The sequence below is a fragment of the Athene cunicularia genome, assembly GCF_003259725.1.
Source record: "Athene cunicularia isolate RWA chromosome 8 unlocalized genomic scaffold, athCun1 chr8_part1, whole genome shotgun sequence".
NCBI lineage: Eukaryota > Metazoa > Chordata > Aves > Strigiformes > Strigidae > Athene > Athene cunicularia.
The window spans coordinates 26,756,052-26,777,462 of NW_020799109.1; the positions used below are offsets into that span (position 1 = coordinate 26,756,052).

At 37.4% G+C, this 21,411-nt stretch overlaps 1 protein-coding gene across 1 annotated transcript; it reads right to left on the reverse strand.

Moving 5' to 3' along the window:
* Positions 1-12,052: 12,052 nt before the first annotated feature.
* On the reverse strand, positions 12,053-19,247 carry RGS13 (regulator of G protein signaling 13). The gene is given in 4 exon segments (XM_026853980.1): positions 12,053-12,217; positions 14,733-14,898; positions 18,270-18,290; positions 19,138-19,247. Coding segments are annotated over 4 exon segments (462 nt in total).
* Between the last annotated feature and the right edge of the window lie 2,164 nt (positions 19,248-21,411).

Consider the following 21,411-nt stretch of genomic DNA (forward strand, 5'->3'; position numbering starts at 1 on the left):
ACATGGTTAAGGTGAGTAACAGAAGCTCCTTGTTGCTGTTCTGCGAGGGGGCTTGGTCCTTCCAGGGTTGGACCTATGTTGGGTCATTTCAAATTCCAGCTGATGCTGAAAAGATGAGCTCCTGAGCCCAGCAGCTGGCTGAATAGCAGAGTACATGGGTGCACAAACCATCAGCAAAGATGTGGAGATTGTTTCTCTAGCATCAGAATTTCAACTCTGCTTTTAGGAGTTAATTCTCAAAAGGACTAGAAAAGACTGGGTATGGTTTATCTTCTCTTTAGATAAGGATAAGAAGCAATAGTGCCAAATTAGACCTACTTCTGGTATAGGCTTATAAAGAAGTCTGCTTTGTCTCTTGTAAGCTTAGCTATATATTGATTTTCTTCACCTTCTAATTGTGACAGAGTTGTGCATGAAGCAGAATATTCTGTAATTATAACGAAATGCAGATAATTCCCCATGCTGTTCTTAACAAATATTTCTGTGGTCACTGTAGAAAATGTATGTATATACATTTGGCATATTATAAATCAGTCTTTCTAGGAATACCTAACAGGTCTTATTAACTCTTTGAAGATTGTCAATTAATACTCTATTATCTAATCAGAAGTAGCTCTATCTTAGTATGTTGAGGACTTTTTATATGCTACATACTTGTAATAGTAAATAAAGCTGCATTGCTCTTCAAAACTGGATTGCAGGAAGTGATGTCTCTTGAAATTTAAACATGGCGACTATGTAAAATATCAGATTTGTCTCTAAGGGGGGAAAAATAAATTAAGAAAATTAAGGCATGACATGTGACTAGTCTTGCTGAGAATCTAGAGGGGCATGCACAGCAACTAACCAATATAAAGTATACTTGAATTAACAGGGCTATTCAGGACTTTTTATGAAGGTAGATGCTTGGTGGGGGGGGAACCCAAACAGAAAACAAAAACCTTCCCTGGATCCTCAAGAATGTACTGGTGGAGGGAGGAGCTGATGCAGGTAAGAACTTGAAAAGTAAAGGCAATGTGTAGACTCGTTGCTTTTTTAGTTTCGGTTTTGTCTTTTTTCTTCTCCAAAGATAGTAGTAGTTGTGCAGTCCCATTCTGTACATTGTCATATGCAGTTCTAGAAGTGGTTTGACAGCACCTGTCATTAGATGGAATTGTTTTCTTGCTTTAGCATGTTATATTACTAGAAGGAATAGGAAAAAAAGGTTACAGCAGCAGGTTGTAAAGATACCATTATATTTGAAGTAAAATGTCTTCCATGAAAAATTCTGGTTACATATCTAAAAACTAAATTAGGGAGTTGTAATTAAACATGGAAGTCAGATCTGCATATTTTTAAATGTCAATCTGTAACAAAGAATAAGATGAGAACAAGAAAATTGAGTAGAAACAAGTACATAAAGAAATAGTGATTCAAGAAATAAATAACTATTCATCTAAACCAGCTACATCTTTTTCTACACCAAAAAGACTAGGAGTTTTGTTAATGCTGTCGGTCAACTGACTTATTTTTGGAATCCAGTTGGGTTTTTGTGTGTGTGAGGTTAGCCACGTGTTCCCTGGAAACTGTTGCCAAATGTAGTACTGCTTTAAGCAGTGTTGGGAAATTACTTTCTTGCTGGGAGCTGATGAGACCTTTCAGATGTTTTTAGGGACTTTCAAACTGATGCCTGACAGTACTGTTACTTTTAAAAGCATGAACTAAAACCAGAGGGAGCATAAGACCTATGGCTGCATGATAGAAATCATGGGCTGTATCCAGTTGCTGGCTTTCCCTTCTCTCTGGGCACTTATGGCTGAACAGCAATGCTACTGGAAGGGGTGGTTCCAGCTGAACTTTGATATGAAAGTGACTGAGTGATATAACTCATCTTTTTGCATGTTGAAATCCATGCAGCTTTGGAGAGGTTGAGAAGGAGATGTGTAAAGGGTTTAACTTGCGTGTTTCCTGATCTCTGCCCTAAATGCTGCTCTCTTTGTGAAGCTACCTTTGAAATCTCATTTCTGTACCAGAGAGAAATTCCTTTGTGATCTTCATGCATGTCCAGGTGCAACTTGTTCATCCCCTTTCCTGATCAGTGTGGGCCAGGACCAGTGCAGGACTGATATAGGAATAAAATACAATGTACTTTAAATTACTCCATATGAAAGTTGTTCACTTGTTCCTTTGCTTTTAAAGCACCATTTTGTGTTTGTTTCTTGTTTGTTTTTGATTGATGTTCTTGGTATAGGCACATCCCCTCTTTGACATTGTACTTGTTTCTTCACTTATCTGAGAATCTGTTCTGGGATTAATCTGGCATTGGATAGTGTGGTTGCATCTGCCATTTCATTTCTCATGCTGCAGTAAAGCAAAGTACGCTTTGTGCTTTTAGCTCCAGTGAGCTTTATCACTCATTGTCACAGACTTTAATCATTTGTTGATGTAAATTATTTTCAAATCTTTCACTTCACATTAAAAAGAAGGTTAATGGTAAGCAGCTGAATTTAAATGACAAATCCGATGATGCAATTGCTTCCTGATAGGACTCTTTAGACAAGAAACACTAACAAATTTAGTTTCCTGAATGTGTTTGAGGATCATATTTTCTTTATCACATAAGATTCTGCTATGCCTGTCCAGGCCCATCTGCTTTATACATCTATCAACAGAGTTGTTTGGCCAAGGAAAAAAAAGAGTGGAGCTCCAAAGAAAAGAAAAATAGAGCAGTGGAAAACTGACCAAAAGCCATTGTAATTCTTTGAGAACCAAAGGAGCATTGAGTTTCTATACTGGTACTTCCCATGGGATCCAAATTGCCCCCTTTACAACACTGGTCATAAATAATTTTTTGATTGCTTCAATAATATTATTCACATCTGGGCTAAATATGATCAGTCTTAGATCTTGCTGTTCCAGTGTATGCTGGTGCATTTGCATGAATGGACTGTGCACAAGCTGGAAGGGAGAAGAAAGCTTCCGATCTCCACATGTGGTAGACTTTAAATTGTTTGTGGGTGTTTTAGAAAGTTTTGTGTTAGATTAAATGGGAAGCTAGAATCTTTTTATAGTTTTGTTTCTCTTCTTAGCTCTTGTTATTTCTGGTCTTGCAGGAGCAGTGTCCTAATTAAAACATTCTGCCTTCTGAAGCCTGTTGGTCACATGTTAACTGTGTTTTTAAATGAAGAAAATTCAAATAAAATGGAAAGAGAGAAGTCTGTTGGAAACTACTTTTCTGATTTATGTTTAGATGTTTGACTGGTGCAGTTTGCTTCTCTAAATGCCTCTGTATACCTAAATGATTAAAACTGCTTTGTGGGTTAAGCTGTGCATATTAAAAATACTTTTCTAATATAAAAATATAAAATCATGCAGTCTTACTGAAATAGAAACTGTAATTTAATATGGCTTCATGTGTTAATGTGGATATTCTGTTTCTAGTTTGAAATTTTAGAATAATCTATCTTAATAAATAGCTGAGCTTTATTCATATTGCCTTTTAAATTTTAACCCTATTTCTTTGAACACAACAATTGTCATTAACAGCATGGAAATAGTACCTAAAGCGCTCCTGCAACTAATAGATTACACTAAACACAACACTGGTTAGGTTGCCCTTTTTTATGTGGGCAATATTTACCTGGGTGGTTGTAGCAGGTAAAGAAGGTGCCCCAGTCTGTTGTGGTTTTCCATTCCCAGCTGCTGTGAGGCAAAGCCTGTGCTGATGGAAATAGATCAAATCATCCTGCAGCTTACTCTTGGCATATCTCAAGGCACTCTTCTCAAGCTCTTGTTATGGCTGGGAGTGAGTTGTCTAATGGTGTGGGCCCTGGCCAAGGAGGAAGGTGCAGAGGAAGAGGTCAGGCTGGGGGTGAACTGGTCTTCCAGACTTCTAGCTGTTTGGTTTATTTGGGGTAGTATCCCCAGGAAATCTTGTATGGCCCTATGTCTCCTTAAGTTTTTTTACCTGCTGGCTTTTCAGTGCTCTTACTCCTTCATGAGATTTCTAAAGCAGTGTGCACTAATGCCCTGGAGCTTTCCATGAGGACTACCAGCACTAACATAATGTAAATATATGACAGTCTAGTTCTCTCTGTACAGAAATCCTTCCAAGTTACATCACTACCAAAGCCTAACTGCCTCAGAGTCATAAGATGTGTTTTTATCAAACCAGTTGCTCAGTAATGGTTATAAACTTGTGCTAGTGGGGCCAGGTGGTTCTTGGCACTGGAACTGATCTTTCTTCTGCTGATGTGAAGTGCAGGCGAAGATTAACACCTTTCCACAAATGTTGTAGATGTATTCCAGCTAGCTGACTCCAATTGTAAATGGTTAGATGCTGGGTAGAAAAGCTATTTTTATAGCCAAAATATCTGGCAGACCCAGTACAGATACAGAATTTAGAATTCTTTCAAAAGCTGTAGAAAAATATCTGTCTGGACTATTTAGACTATTAGCACTGCACAATAATCAGTAAGTCCAGAGTAAGCTGCTAGAGGCAAAACGATTAGCATGTTCTTTTAAACTTTCACCTCTTAGAAAGGTAATTTGTTTGCTACGGTTCATCTTTACTATTTGATCTCATTTATGATCATGCTGAAAAAAGCTCCCGGAAGTGTTTATAATACTATACCTTTAAAAATTTATTAGAAAAGCATAGCTAGACAGAACATTTTGTGTTGGCAACTGTTCTGGTTTTTACAGAAACTTAGATGACTTTTATAATTGACCCTAGATGTGAACTTCACTTGCTCTTCAATACTTACCAATGTAAAACTATTTGGTTTTATATATCAGTGAACTGTTCATCCAGTGTACTACAATTGCAAAAACAATACAGGCTTATTCTCTGAGCAATTTTATCCTATTTTTAGTACTAATCATGTTGCCAGCAAGTAACTGCTGTGCTGATGTGGCAGCAATGAAAGTTTAACTAATTTGTTCTGTGGAACTTTTGTTGTGTTTGTATTCTGTAATTGTATTTGTTAACATGGTATTCATCATATCAATCTAATTGATGTGCCCAGAATTCTGAGTCAATCTGCAGGCCCACTCAACTTGTGGGCTAGATGGGTGGCACTCTCAGAGCAGCAAAGAACTGCTGTCAGCAAAAAAAATTTTTACCTTGCCATGGTTTGAGTGGCACTGTAGAAAACGTGTCTGGGAAAAGCATTTCTTGGAAGGTTTTGTTGTATGCTGACATACTAGTGTTGTGCTGGGACATGTTATGTGGTCTGATTATGAAGACAGACCGTGGTAGTGCTGGAGACCATGCTGGAAGGCTCAATATGTATAGAGTGGAGAGAGGTCTTTAAAGTAGCATCAAAGTTACTCCTGAGAGAGTATGAACTTTTCCAAAAGGGCTGTAAGTGGTAGATGTTAATTTAGAACCAATGCCATTTACAGGATGTAAGTCATGAATTATTTAAAACAAACAACAAACCCTTTAAAATATCCTAAAATATGTGAAGGTTAAATATGCTTTAAAAAAATTCAGTATTGAATATAAAGAGAAATGGGAGACAGATAGAAAGGAAAGGGATTTGGAGAGCTAGTGGGATAAATACACAAAGAAAATTATGTTTTAGAAAACAAGAAAACAAGAACAGGCTGACCACAAATAGAAACTGTTGCAAAAATACAGTTAAAATGAAAAGTACTGAAAGAGTGAAGATGATGAGGAATAGCCAAGTAATTTTTGTATTGGTATCTGAACTGAATAAAGTATACTTTATATATAGATCAAAAATATTAAAGTCCACTTTCATTTTTATAAGATTATTTCATCAGCAGACAAAATTATAAGTGAAGGAGCAACATGGACAATGATTCACAGGCTAGAAGTTTGTCGGTATTTCTTCCTTTTGAATTTTTTTTTAATTAACTGTGGACTTGAATTATGAGACTAAAAGCTAACTATGTTTTCATTGGTAGAGAGTAATTAATAGAAAATATTGATGGTTCCCACTTTTTAGAAGTGATGTAATCTGCCATGGTACTGAATGACTCATAAATAACTGACTGGATCATGTGCTGTAAATGATAAATCTTTATTATTGCAAATGTCTGAAAACTGCTTTTAGAACTTTGACTGCAAATTTCTTTCACTGTGTGTTTATGCAAGTAAAGTTACAGTCCTGTATTCTTTTTCTCTAAGCAAGGGCAAAGCAGATCATGTCATGGTAGGAAGGAAATAACTCCATGAAATAGAGTATGTAACCATTTCTCTAGGAAAAAGAAATCTTGTTCTTAATTTACTCACCTTTTGTTACTGAGGTGATTACTATTTGCCTTGGCTGGTGCTGTATATAGCAACAGCCCTAGCTGATGGATGTTCTGGGAAACTTTTAACTTACCAATCTGAGACTAGTGAGATAGGCAAGCCAGGACACAAAACAGAGGTAACAATTTAAATATGTCATTAGGTGAATGCCATGTTCCTTCAGGACTTGGCAAATACAGTGACAGTTTGTCATTTCTGATTACTGGCACTTCTGATGTTTACAAAATGTAATCTTTCAGCTGTGGTTTCACACTCTACCTTAGGCCTTGTTACCAGCCTAGCAGAGTGCACTCTGATCACCATTACTAAGCTTCTGCTCTTTGCAGCTGGACGAAAAGGCAATGCCCATATAAAGACTTTGCTGTGATTTCATGCTTGCTGACTTGTTTCCCACCGAGAACTGCAGGCTATGGATTTATGGGGGTCCTGTAAAAATGACTTGCACGGGGACGGAGTTGCAAAAGAGGAACTGTAACCTGCCTTCATGCTGTAAATCCTCAGGTTTTTCCCCTTATTCTCAGATCTGTGCACTTGATGCAGAAACCCAGAGACAGGACATGGCATTGAAGAGCTAGGGTTGTGAAGGTGCTCTGTAGCCCATCCATGGCGGTTTGCCACAGTTAAAACCCCCCACTTGCATGAACTTCTCAGGGTGGACCCTACCCCATTTCCCATTCTGTGTGGTGCATGTCCTTGAAGTAAGGACCTGCTCTTAGTCCCTGGATAGTTGCACTGTACTTTGAGTTGAGCAAATTCTGAGGTACAGGAAACAAAAGTTTACATATAAGCATGGTGCTCTTGAGATAATTGTCGTAGTAATTTAGGAAGGAATATAAATTACAGATAAACCAGCTTTTCACTAAGTGGTTTAAGATGCCAAGGGTGGGTAAGAAAAGCTAGCAAATGTGAAACCTTTAAGCTAATATAGTTAAGAAAACAGACTTGATTCAGTTGTGTAAACACAGGCATCTAGCCCTACTGAGATGCTCTAGGATACCCTGTGGCATCCATTTGTCACTGCAGCAGGGAATGGGCAGTATGTCCACCTACCTGGGTCAGATTTACCAGCCCCAGGGGAAGTCTTGGATAGTCCAAGGGCGCTACCTACTAGAAACTGTTTATGCAACTGGGTCAAGAGAGAATGTAGATGTACTCAATGCTGACCATTTGCAACATACTTCAAGATGTCTCATTCCATGTCACTGTTTCTATAAGGATATGCCTGGAATCCATAATAAGATGCTATCATGCTCTTACTAATTTACATTCCTGTCTAAATAACCAATTGTACAATCGGGCTGCAGTGGCTTATCTCTTATTGCTGGTGTGACAAGAATTCATAGTTCTTGGAATCTGTGCACCTATGATGTATAATATCTAAAAGTGTTTGGCTACATAATTTGCTTCCCTAATATGTAATTTGCTCCTCTTGTGTTTTTGTCTATCTTTATACATTGTTGCACCTGTTGGGTTTTTTTATGTAAAAAAAAAAACAAAAAAAAATCCTTTGTGTATTCTAGCCAGACCCTGAACTGGAACTTCTATTTTAAATTTTAATTTTTAAAAGGTTTTTTTTATTTTTCTAAAACTTTTTAGTCTGAAATTTAAGATTTGGAATCAAAGCATCTCAAAGCTGTGCAGTTACTCAGTGCTACTGACAAACTAGTAATGGGTAATTCTACCAAGAGAGGCTACCACTTCTGTGAAGCTTCACTGTAGGAGGCTATAGGCAACCTGTGTTAGGATGCAGTCTTTGCCCAGAAAAGGCTATTTTCTGTAGCCGCGTAGTATAACTAATTGGCACGTGCAGCAAAATGTTCTTTTTGGAAGGCTTCTTCCAATGTGCTCTTTCCTCTGTGTTTAGTGAACATTAAACCAAACATTAGTTTCTTCAGGGACCTGTGATTGCAACAGTACTGTGTATTTGGCAATACTTAGAATTGCTGCAGTCATTTCCCTTTCCTCTGAGGTTATAGGTTCCTAAACATCCTCATCTGCCCTGTAATTGGTGATAAACATCTCTGTTCATATTGTTTAAATCAGTTGTCTACAGTACCAAGTTCTGGGTATTCACTGCTGTGCTTAGAGTGAGACTACATATAGCTTATTTCTTGGGATTTAAAAGCAGAAACATCTAGAGTTAATATGGGAGCATGAAATAATTTAGAGAACTTGAGAGAAAAGCCTCCTAACAATGTATTCTTTGAAGGCTTTTGGTTGTACAATGAAGAGACATTATATATTCTCAGTTACCACCAATCTGTACAGAAAAGATTAGGCTATGCTATTCTTACAGTTTTGGTTTGACTCTAATTATAAGCAGATTTCAGTTTGTTTTTTAGATGTGATATGCAATCTGTATTAGTTATTCTACACCTATCATCGCCTAGACACCAAGAGTGGATGTAAAACTCATGAGAACAGCAATATAACAATAGAGTATGAATTTCATCACTTTTATCAAGGCCCATACAGCTCATATTTACAAAGTAAAAATGATCTAATTGTCAGCTCTTTTAAAAAATTATTATTATTTTTAAAAAACCAACCACCAAATAAAACAGAAACCCCCTAGACCATCTGTCCAGTGTGGGTGGTTTTCTCTTTAGGGAGACTCAATAGGCCAACAGTTTCCAAGACTGGATACAGTTAATTGCTATAGTGGTTTTATTAATCTACATTTCTAACTTGCCAAATTTAATGTGTTTGGAGAATTTCCATTGTTTTGGGGGTTTAATTTTTTTTTATTTGTGTTAAGTATACGAGGGAAGAATGAGAGAGAATTCTGCCAATTTAGCTATTTTAAAGTTTCTTATCTATCTTAACAGGAGCTTTGAATGATTAATGTGAGCAAATGCCTTTTAGTGTTGTCTGCCAGTGGAAAGTATACCTGAGCTTGTTCAAGTGCTGTTAATGAAAATGTTAAAAGCAGTGACTTGTTATTGCTGCTGACATTAGTTACTGTTTTATGAATCATGTGATCTGATGAAATACAGTGTTATTGTCATGTGTCTGGCAACACGAAGGAAAAATAAATTTTAGGAAAAGGACCCCCTTTTCTTTCAACTTAATGAAAACAATCAAAAAAACCCCAACCAATCTTTTAGGAAGTTGTCTAGAAGGAAGTACAATTTAATAAGCTCCCTAGCCATAAGAGTTGCTAGACTCATGACCTGTTAGCAAAATAAACACTAAACATTTCATGCCATAAAAAAGTGTGAGTTTCTCTGATTTCTCTGAGCATTCTCTATGGAAGATTTATTTTTTTTTTCCTTTCTCTCCTTCTGGATAATCCCCTTTCTGTAGGGAGAAAGTTTCTATCAAAATGTATGTGACCAGTCTCTTTGTGTAACCACTTCAGATGCCTGCATGCTAAGCCTGTTTGGTTATGAAGAATTATTATCCTTGGTCATTACAAGCCTCTCCAACTCAGAGACCAATGTCTAGGTCTTCTGAATTACTAATTCTAACAGGAAGAGGAAGGCTTTTCATAGTGTAGTCCTTTGCTTGGGTTTTTTTTTCCCCCTGCCCAGGTTGGCTTTTCTCACAGATCCACTTCACTGCAGAAACTGCTTTTTAATAATTCCTACAGTTTTTCTTTGCTGTGAGGCTGTGGCATCTGCAAGATCAAGCCAAAGTCTAATGCACTGTACGTACATCAGAAGTTAACAGCAGCTAAAGCTATACTATCCCTATCAGGATTTCCTATGAAGTCCATGCTTGCTGAGAGTGGGTTTGTGAACTGAATATTCACACATTCATATGATAATCCTTTTACATGATATCAGTGCAAAAGGAGAGGATTATCTCCTATACTAACAATCTCTTTTCTTACAACACTGAAGTTATCAGTTATCTTAAAACTTTCTGTACTAGTGTAGATTATGCTCAGACTTGCTTTGTATTCTGCTTTAGACATGTACATAAATTCTAGCTTGAGAATTTCATAAAAATCATGGATAAAAAGAATTTGTGGAGCCTTAGATAACTGATAAATTACAATATGACCATTTATAATATATTGTAACGTGCTGGCATTAGAACACATACACAGTTACAATTTACCAATATAACTTCATACAAAGTTAGACATCATATTATGCATTTCATAGTTGTTGATAAACATACTTATCTGTCATCAGTAAGTCACTGTCCCTCTTCCCAAATGTAACCTCTATTGTGCACCACAATAATACCACTACTCAGAGGCCCTAAACAATGATTAATTATTTTAGGAGTGATTGATACCTTACCTTGAAATATATTCATGTATACCTTCTTACACTGGCCAGAGGAACATCTTAAAAGAACAACTCTAGTTTCTCCTCACTACAAGACAGATGCCACAGAAGTGAAACTAAATTGTCTGTTCACTGTCTGCACTGACCTGTGTTTTCATGCTTGCCTCATAAGGAAAAGGCTTAGACATTCACACTGAGAAAATAGGGGAGGTTCTCAGTGAGAACAAAAATTTACCGTGGTTAAGGGAGTGGCGCGATGGACTGTTGTGAGCCTCCCATAGAAAGACTAGGCTTTCCTGACAGGTGAGACAATGATTACATCGTCACAAAAATTGACTTTTTAAACTAGGCAGCCAAGTTACAGCTTGAGGTAAAAAACAAAATCAGGAACCGGCAACATGAAGTAACAATGAAGTAATTGTGTCAAATAAATGTATCCAAATGAATGAATACTTCATTTCTCCTGTGAAATCATTCTAGAGGAACAGTGATACTATCAGAGTTCATGGGGCTGCTGTTAGAATGACTTGTTCTTTGTATTCCTCGGAATAATGCAGCTTGAGAGGATGCTAGAGAGTTCCCTGATTTCCTGTGGCTTTTTGTGTCTCTGTTGAGGTCCATTAAAAGAATTAAGAGATTCCAGTTTTAATGAGATTTGGAAAATCAGACTGGTTTTTGAATGTAAACCTAGAGTACCTCGGTACTTGATCAATGAATCAGCAAGTTGTCTTGTACAGTTTATATATGAGAGAGAAAGACACCTATTTGTGTTAAATTATGAGGTTCAAATGTCAGGTCCACTTGTATCTATTTGTGCCTGAAGGGAAAGCAATATATTTTTGTGTCCATACCCAGAAAAATAAATAAAATATTAATGAGTTTTGTCATTGGAGATAAATTCAGGAATCATTGGTAGTATTATAGTATACTGTAGACCAAGTACCTTCTTAGCATATGTTGTACATCATAATTCAGCATAAAATCGACTCCACACCATATGAATACCACACTTCATATCTTAAGCAAACAGCTGTACTTTGAAACTTATCTTCTTTTACTTTGAAAGATTATAAGAATAAAACAACAAAAAAAAGTAAATGTAGCAGTGCAGATTTTTTTTTTCTTCTGTGTTATGTATAGCCAAATAAATAATTATTTCCTAGTAGCAAAACCATTTTTTTAATTTTAGATCTCTCAAAACAAGAATACTGGAAATATGCTAATCGAGTTTTAAAATATCAATAAGAGACTAGAACCTTAAGCTATCTTTTTTGGCTGAAATTTTTATATATAGCTTTTGCTAGGTTTTAGGGTTTTATTGAGGGGAGAGGAAAATGAAACCAAAACTCTTCTGTGAAAAAAGAAAAGGAAGGGGGAAGATAGTGCCTTATCAATTCTAACATCAACAGAACAGTTGAGCAGATTACTAATAATATGTCTACTGCCTAATTTCTCCTACTTTAAATCTTACACACTTGGCATGCCAGAAGAAACTATTCTAAATTTTCAGTATTTCTCTTTAATTTACCCTTGAATTATTGCCATCAGTTTAAAGGCTGGGTTCGAGTTTTTGAGAGAACTTTGATTGAAGAAATCGTGGATAAGAATCTCTTTCCATGTGCATGTAAATTATGCTCTGTGCTTCATCAAAACAGGACTGTGGCTCTTGAATAGTCCTTATAATTGCTTTCCTCACAGGACTGTCAATGTTAACCTGAAACAGAAAGCAACATTACTGAAGTATCACTGAATAAATGCAAAGGAATGGTAAGGAAGATTGAATTTAGGACACCTGTACTGAATGCCTGTTCTTTATATCTTTAATTCTATCGTTATATATGGGCCCACGACTTCAAACCTTAGGGACGTTAAGTGGTATATGTATGATTTGCTTGCTAATTCTAGAAAGAATAAGAACATATGTATGGTTTAGGCAGTGGAAGAAGTCCTGCAGACACGGCTTGTATGGAGTGGCTGTGGTGGAAGGAATAGCTGAAAGGTGCTGACGTCCAAGTCCATTTTCTTTTGCTAAGAATTGTTCCTAGAGTTATGATTAGATCCCCGAGGAGGAAGCCTGGCTTTTGATTTCAAATGCATCCAAGTGACTGGAGGTGCACAGTACCTGTGAAAACCAATGCTAAAATTATGATCGCTGAGATAAGCTAAAACTGAGCCCATATATCAACCTCTCAATCTTCTGCTGCAATCCAGGGTTTGTAGCAGATAAATTGAAGCTCCGTGAGTGTGTAAGAACAGAAAGGTGATAGGAAAGTATATAAGATAAAATGGGAACTTTGATAATCCATTAGCTCATGATGAATTACATTGGTTTTTTGGTGGGTTTTTGGTTTTTTTTTTATTTTGACTTTGTTAATGTTGAGAGGAGTGTTGATGTCTTTCATTGGTTGGGATCCAGGAGCACCTTTTTAAATGGTGTTGAAATCTGAATATAAACTGTTTAAAATCTTTATGAGCATCTATCTTTGTAGAGTTCTTTGGTTAATAGTGAATATCAGGAGAACATGAAATCATTGTGTGCTGAAGATCTAGAAACTAGACAGCCAATAACAAGATTCAAATACATAGTATTTTAGAAAAAAAATTACACAGTTTATTTTTAACTGTCCGGATTTAAGCTCTTACTTTGATTAATGAATTTGTGGTTGGCAATACTGACTCTTCTCTTTTGGAAATGCAAATGTCTTGCTGAGTTTCCTACAGCTGCACATGCTAAAAGTAAAATAAATCAGAAAAAGACAGAAAAATGCATTGTCTTGCCAATTGACATTTAAAACCAACAGAGGAAACTTTCAAATTTCCTCAAATTTTGGATTAGTGGGAGTGGTTTAGTCATTTAAAGCAGCAACTGCTCTCAGCCAACATTTGGGAATCCAGCTGAATTGGTTTTATTGTTATGTGTAAACCAGAAAACAATCTAGCCTGATTTTTCTGTTATGTCAGTCTGCCAGAGACAGTGGCAGTAAAAGCCAGTATTAGCTTACTTTTGCAAGGAGAATAATAAACAGGAATAGTTAAAGGTCATAAAGCATGCCTGGCCAAGCAGGAATGACTTTTTTGTATAGCCACTTTTCAGGGAAAAAAAAAAAAAAAAAAAAAAAAAAAAAAAAAAAGGCAAATCACTCACAAACACTTTACACACAGATCTGCATTGTTTTCCCTAAATCTTATGCTGCTGGAAGTAGAAAATAATTACTCTGTCTTTGAACTGTTATAATCAGACAAAGGCAATTTTTATAAAAATATATATATTTATTTGGGTTCAATTGATCTAGGGTGGGAAGCAATAGGCAAAGCGGCGCTGGGTGCATGGAGAGCCTCAATTCTGCCACACGCACCCCGAGTTCCAAAAAGCAGCGGTTTTATACTCTTGTGCCATCGTCTTTAACCAATCTCCTCCCGTCAGACAGTTGTCCTGCTCTTTTCCATTGGGTCATTTGGGTTGCTGGGGTGCATGTCCCCCCCCATCAGGTCTTTTGAAAGTCTCGAAGCCTTGGTCTCTTGGCGCGCGTTTCTCCTATTGGATCTTTTAAAAGCCTCATGATCTCATCCTTTTGGCGGGCTTTTCTTCAAACAGCAGTTACATGTCAGCTCTGGGTGGGGTTTCTGAGACAGGTTACATTTTCCAATCTGAATGGCCCACTTTACATTTAATTAACATTTACAGATCATTCAAGTGTACCTACCCTCCTTGCCTAACCTAGCAAATTAGTTACAATAGTTTATTACAGCACCCACCTTGCTTAACTTAGCAAATTAGTTACAATAGTTTATTACATAACTTTCTTTTAGCCCTTATTTAAAAGGCAGCAGCAGTGGGTAGTTTTTACTTTGTTCATTTATATTTACTCTTGCAAAGACCAGAGTAATATTTATATCCATGTAGCAATGGCCTAATCTGAAATCTATTGAAGTGGTATCAATGGCCCCTGGATCAGATACTAAAAAGAATAGTATGGATCCAAATACTTGGTTCTTAATCTAATTGTGCCTTTTGCTTGTATCCTTGGCAGATTTAGTTGAAAGATTTGCCCATAGACAAGATTTGAAGGCAAGTATTAAAATTCTGTGTGCAAGAGAGTTTGGGGAGGATGAATAGCAACAGTTTTCACTCCCTTTAATATAACATTTGTTGATGCTTTTTGTAAGCTACATTACACATCAGGCACTGCTATGAGAGTAAATAACAAGTTCATGTTATTGTATGTCGCCTCATTGGGAGCTTGGGGTTGAATGTAACTTGTAAAAAGTTTCCTGGCCACAGAAATCCTCTTCCTCTGTGATGTGATCTTCTTATAGGCTTCACAAGCAAGGCAAAATTCTGTGTTTTCATCACTGTGCTCTATCTTCAAGTAGGTCTTGTAGATCATAGGCCATCTGTAAAAATTTCAGAAGCCCTATTTATATACCATGTAATATGCATTACTTTTAGAGTCCTTTGAAGGCAATAGAGACGTTTACAAGGCAGTATAATTCTTGATTGTACACCTGTAATATTATTACATTTTGTCAAAGTAGGGAATTAAACACACTAACTCACCCCAGAGCCCTACACTTCCAACACTGCATTTTCCTGAACATGCAGAGCTCCCTTTAACCTAAGTGGCGTTTCACTACGCAGAGACAGAGCACTGAAAACTTCATTCTTCCTGGTCTCTGTGAACATTATCAAACATGTCCAAAGACTGACAAGTATTTTTAAATTCCAGATTTAGTTTTGTGCAGAAGACATATAAGTATTTTTTTACTCAGTCATGAGTAAAAAAGATAATGATAATAAGACCTTGTTATAAACTGACTTCTTAAATTTGCCTGAGTCAGAGTTTTATTTAGCAAGCGGCAACAAGCAAAACGGCGCTGGGTGGCTGGGGAGTCTCCTGCTCCAACAACGGCCCGCACCTCTCAAGGAATTTTGTCTTAATTTTATACTACAAAGCATTGCATATTCATTAAACGCCTATACATATACATTACCTAATCCTGCCTACTCCCGCTTCGTATGGTAATTAGCTTATCAGTCTTTTACGCTTGCGCAGGAGCGGTCAAAAATACGGGTAAGGGTCTCTAAATTATGGGCGGTGGTCGTCTGGGATGAAGGCCCTAAGTCCTCCTCACAGTGTACTTTTCACCCTTGGCCTGGAATGTGCTGATCCACTAAATCTGCAGTGTCCTTATCAGCCTAGGCCCAGCAGTCTCCTTGAATAAGGAGATTTATGGTCCTGAATACTCCCTTGTTGGCTTAATTGGGCATCTGCAACTCTTCACACCTCTTTGTGCAGATGCTTCTTCTCTTGTTGTTCACCCCCCTTTTCTTCCTGTCACCATATACACTTATAATGTTTAATTCAATTAAACATTTGCTGTTAGTATTACACAACATACAATAGTTCGTATGACCGTTTGCTTTTCTATTGTCTTCCTACTGGATTTGATGAACAGACGGTTTGCTACCTATTACAGACCTTCTTTTCTTGGTGTAAGAATTTTGGGGAAAAGCAATCAGCAAAGACAGAAAATATTCTTTTCCTTGCCACTGTAATTGAGTGAAGTAAAGCATTTACTTCAGCAAATAAGGTGTTCTGCACGTGAGGATGTCTTTGCAACACCTGGCAGTGGAGTTCAACAGCAGCAATCAGTGGGATTTTGGCAAAGATTAAATTCCTGAGGCTGCCTTTTGTCATGTCATTAGAAATGCTTTGTACAGGAGTAGGTGATCGAGTTGCTGAAATGCCTCTAGCCAGGAGAACGTTTATGAGGCTTCACTGGGTGTAGCACTTGAGCAGGAATGGTGCTTGCAGTTGGAAGATGTATTTTCGAGTAAAACCTAAGATAGGGAAATACTCTGCCTACCTTTCATAAAGAGCTGCAAATCCATTGGCTTTAGAGTTTCTGGGTTTTCTTATGAGTATGCCTTTGCATTTTCCAATGTCATTAAACATTTAAATGAATTCAAAACCAACAAATGGTGCCACTTAAGTGCAGTGAATGAGGTATTTCAAGAAGGGTAATATCTGAATGCTGCTGGAAGCTACAAGCGTTTTATTTAAAGCAAGCTTTTCTGGTGGTGCAGCACTCTGGGCTTTCAAGTTTCTAAAGACACTGAGCACTGCCTGTCATCTGGCAGTAATGGTGATTATAGCACAAGCAGCAGGCATGCTTGTAATTTTGTCTCTCTTAAATGTCTTCTCTTATGCACTTTCTCCCTGTGCTTTCCCTGCAAACTGTTACGTACTATGTTGGTTGCTGTTAAAGAAAGATTTTGCCATTAAAATCTTTAGTTGTTACAAATTACGTCTGTAATCTTCTTGATCTTTATAATTTGTCTGTAGTTTGAAAATAATGCCAGTCCTTAAAAATCATTTTATAGGTTTGTGCTGTGACGTAACTCTGTATGTGACTGTCCTGGGTTGCAGTGTATTCTACTACCATGCTCATGAGCTGTAGAAATCAGTTGGGGCAGTGTTTCCTTGCCTCCCCCCCCTCCAGACTATCTTTCTGTTAACGGCCCATCAATGCCATGCAGCATGACTCATTACCCCATTGTGAGATGCTCCACCCAGAGGGAGAAAACCAGCATTCCATCCTGGATATAACCTGAGATTCTGAATACCAGAGACGCTCTCTTTTCCACTGGATTTCCAGAGGACAGGAACTACTTAGCCACCACTGGACTTTTCTGAGGAAGACCAGACCTTCTTTATACAGGATCACCGCTTCGGGGGGAACGCAGCCACCATTCTACCAGACTGCTACCACCACCCTGATTAACAGGGTGTCAGGTTGTATCCTGACTCAGTTTAACACAGTGTTATCTGCCTTTATAATTTACACCAACTGATTTTTATAGGACATCAATGCTGGTAACTTGGAAAAAATGGTTTTGCTTATATTAGTAGAAGAAAACACAAGGGATGCATTCCAGTGGGTGCTTTCCATAATGCGTCAGCCTAACCTGGGAGAAGATCCCTTCCCATTAAGTATTTTGTTTTCATACAAGCTACAATTTTCACAACAGCTATCAGTATTACAGAACTTTTTTTTTTTTTTTTTAATTAAAAGCTAAATTGGCTTTGGTATGGGTGCTGCATGATGCTTCATAATTTTCTGCTGCACAACAGCCATTAGTAGCTTTGTAGCTTTAATTGGTGACCACTGGTTTATTTTTAACTTGGTATAATTCTCTCTTTCTCTGAAAGAGTACACGCTGTGACTCACTGATTATTCTGTCAGGCTTTCCTCATCAGTCTGAATTGATCAGGGGAATACATAGTAATAGAAATGGTACCACAATCAAATTATGGCGTCAATAACTTTCTAGTAACTCTTGCCAGTAAAAGATTGTATTTTTTTCCTTCTTGTGAGCTACTGGCCTCCTCTCTATAAACTCATGAGGCGTGTGGTTATGGGGGGTGAGGATCTCTAGTCCTTTGAATGCATTGTTCCTTAAGAGCTGCTTCTGAGTCACATTCACTGTTACTGACACAGATAATTTTTCACCTCTGTCAGCAATTGCACTTGTATATAGAACAAGTGACAATCTTGTCTGTCTGAGCATCATCAGTAGAGCCATCTTATTTCCATTTCTGATTATTTGTCTTTAGCATTAATCTGTTGAAGCAGAAAGAATGCTGCCTGGTGTGGCAGCTGACACAGAGGAAAACCTTTTTACTTTCCTTTAAAATCGGGAAAACATGAAAGGTGGTAAGGAAAATGTGACCATGGGTTATTAGGATCTGTCCTAATGCTACTGCTGCGATGACAGTAAACTTCTTGCTGTACTGATTTGCAACATGATTGAATTGGCTGAAGAACATATATTGCACTCAAAAAAATCTTAGTATTTTCCAAGAATAAGGCTTTATAGCTGGGACTCCAAAGTTTAAATTGCAAAATGCGGTTGTAGTGTCTGGGGGGAGCTATCATTCAGTTACTGTACTATTTCCAGAGTAAGGGGCTTCCCTGGCCACTGCTGTATGGGAGAGAATTTCTCCTCTGGGAGTCTCTTTGAAATGCTGTCTGGATTTCTGCCACTTAACCTCATCCAAATGGCAGCTCCAGGAGTTGTCAGACACACCTCAGCATTGCTGTGGAGGACATGTTTTTCTCTAATCAGTAAATCAAGACCATGTATGATCTGATACCACTTGGCAGGCATGTTGGATGGAAGCCTTTCCTCACCCCAGTGTGACAAACTGACCAAAGTTCTAGCTATGGTTGGCTTCCACTGAGGTTGGTGGCAGATGACTTGCAGGAAGTGCTTGGCCTTGTCTCTTATCCACCACATGTGTATTCAACCTTTGCCAACAGTCTAAATTCTTTTAAGGGACTGGCCCAAAATATTGGGTTTAAAGATTCTTCACAGTCCGAAATCTGGACTTAATCCATGAATTAGTTTAAACCTATGCCTATTTAATATAAAAGAAGTTCCCACTGGGATATGCTTTCCTTCCACTAGAGAAAAGCCAGTTTTATACTTCATGTACTGCAAAGGAATGGGCTATGTGAAAGTGGTCAGCTGGAGCAGTTGTGAAGCTGTTGCACTCTTGCATGATCTTAAATTTGCAAAGAAAACTTAAAAAAAAACCCTGTGAATTTTGAGATTTTTGTGTCTCATACTCAGACAGCTGCATGTATTGCAGAACATAAGAATCCTACTGTTACTTAAAACTGATTCCATTTTCTTCTGCTCTGAATATCTTGCAAAGCCAGCAAGTATTTGGACTCATTCTCCTAAACATGGAGAACATGTGAGTGTTAAACCAGCTGTACTCAGTTCTGGCTATCTTAAATTCCAAATTCCAGTTATAATTTGGTCTCCATATAACAATGCTACCAGTTCTAGCAGTATTCTTATTTTATGCATCTAATCTTCAACTATGAGTCATGACTGAAGGATTAGACCAAAATATGTTTTTGTAACATGCAAGAACTTAAAAAACAAAAAATATAATCAGGTATTCCAATGGATATCTGTTAGGGGAAAAATAGAAGTGCTAATAATTCTCCCTCTTTTCTTCTCCAATTGTGAAAAGAGATTACAAGTTTGAGCCTGACCTAAGACCAAAAGAAACCAGGAATCCTTTCCCTGAAAGATCAGGGTGACCTGGATCTGGGATTAGAGCTCAATGCAAACTGAACAACGCTGTGTTTGAGATTAACACTGATATTTGTCCAGCAGGTATCTCAAAGTCAATAAAATTTGGTATTAAACTTGTTTTTGTGTAGAGAAGATATCAGTAAGAAAGTGTTACCGAAAATCCGGAATAAAACTTGAGATGTGTAGGGGAGTGTTCTTGCCAACAACACGTTGGCACCAGGCACCAGAATTATACACCTTATATAGAACTTACTCATACATATTAATTATTCATACATAAACATACCGTTTCTAAGAAATCATTAACATATTCTCCTATTTCCGATTCTGCGCAGTAAAGGTTAGAAATGTCTAGAAATGGGTCCGGGGTGTAATGTGAGTAGGTGGTCCATGAGTTGGTGGTCGCGATCTCCCCCTGCCGGAATTACCTTTTGCTTAAGGACACAGTTTTCTTGGCAGGTACTTGCAAGCTGTTATGGTCACTTCCCTCAGTTCCCATTAATCCTGGACCTTGACAACTACTTGCATTCTCCTAGTCCTATACATGTATTATAAATCCGTTTACAAATCACCTTGTGTTTTGTTACCTAGGTTCTAACCATTCCTACTAGACAATTATGACCAATCCCTTTGGCCTTGGTATGGGGCTGGACAGGGAATTTTAGAGTAGCAGTTGGTTGCTAGATTCAAAATACAATAAATGTAAAATGATTTTTACTAAAATATCTCTTAATTCTATACTTATATTAAAATCAAACACAATTTAATTTCAGTTGATAATAAAATCAGTAACAAAAGGGTGTAATTTTTTTAGGAATAAGACAGTCAAGAATATGTTTGTTTGAAAAACAAAATTTAAAAAATCTTGTAACCTGAAGTATTTTTATTTCTTCTCCTTTGGCTTTCAAGAGATGCCAAATTCTTTGCAAAGTTCGCATGGTACAGTGGATAAGCTTGTATATACCTGCCTGAAATCAAAACAATAGTTCTAGACATTATTTATTTAAACTCACAGGGTTTTTTAGGTTTGGGTTTGACTGGTGCATATTACTTCTACAACAAATTTCTTCAATCTGAAACATGTAATAAAACACAGAACAAGGATTATCTCCCAGCATTCTGAACCTGTGAAATGATCGCATTTGCATTTAGTCTTATTTTCCTTGTTCCCCTGGCATCTATATCCAATTTTTCATTATACAAGAGTCTTACCCAGTAGATTTCTGGCAGGATGTTGACATTTCACAACTCTGCCTGACCGCTATACTGCGACTCCTGCAGTAAGATTCCGACCCTGTAGGATTGCCAGTGGCCGTTGCCCGTTTCCGACTTTTGTGGTGGTGTCTGAACTATGCTCTTTGCTTTGCTTCTGTAGGACTTACCCTACACTTGCCTATTCATTTCACTAGTATTTACTCATCTCACCCCCTGCCTAAAAGCAATGTTTTAAAACTGCACAATATTCCATATTTAAGGTATTTATGCATTTAAATCCAGGCATATGGTTATTGCTCATCACCTTATTTTAGACTATTTTACCCAATGCCCTCTATTTTGGGTCTTTTCATGTTGCAATTTTTTGTCTTCTATTCACAGAAATATAAACAAAATACAGCCTTTGTGGCTTTATTGAAACCTGAAGAAGGTTATGTAGGTTGCCTGCTACACAGAAATGCTCAAAAAATATTAGATGAAACATTATTAAGTAATCTAGTTCAGCTATTTCCATCTAAATTCAAAGTGTCAATCAGTATTTTTTCTCTTTGGGTGGCTGCTGCATAAACTCACATTTG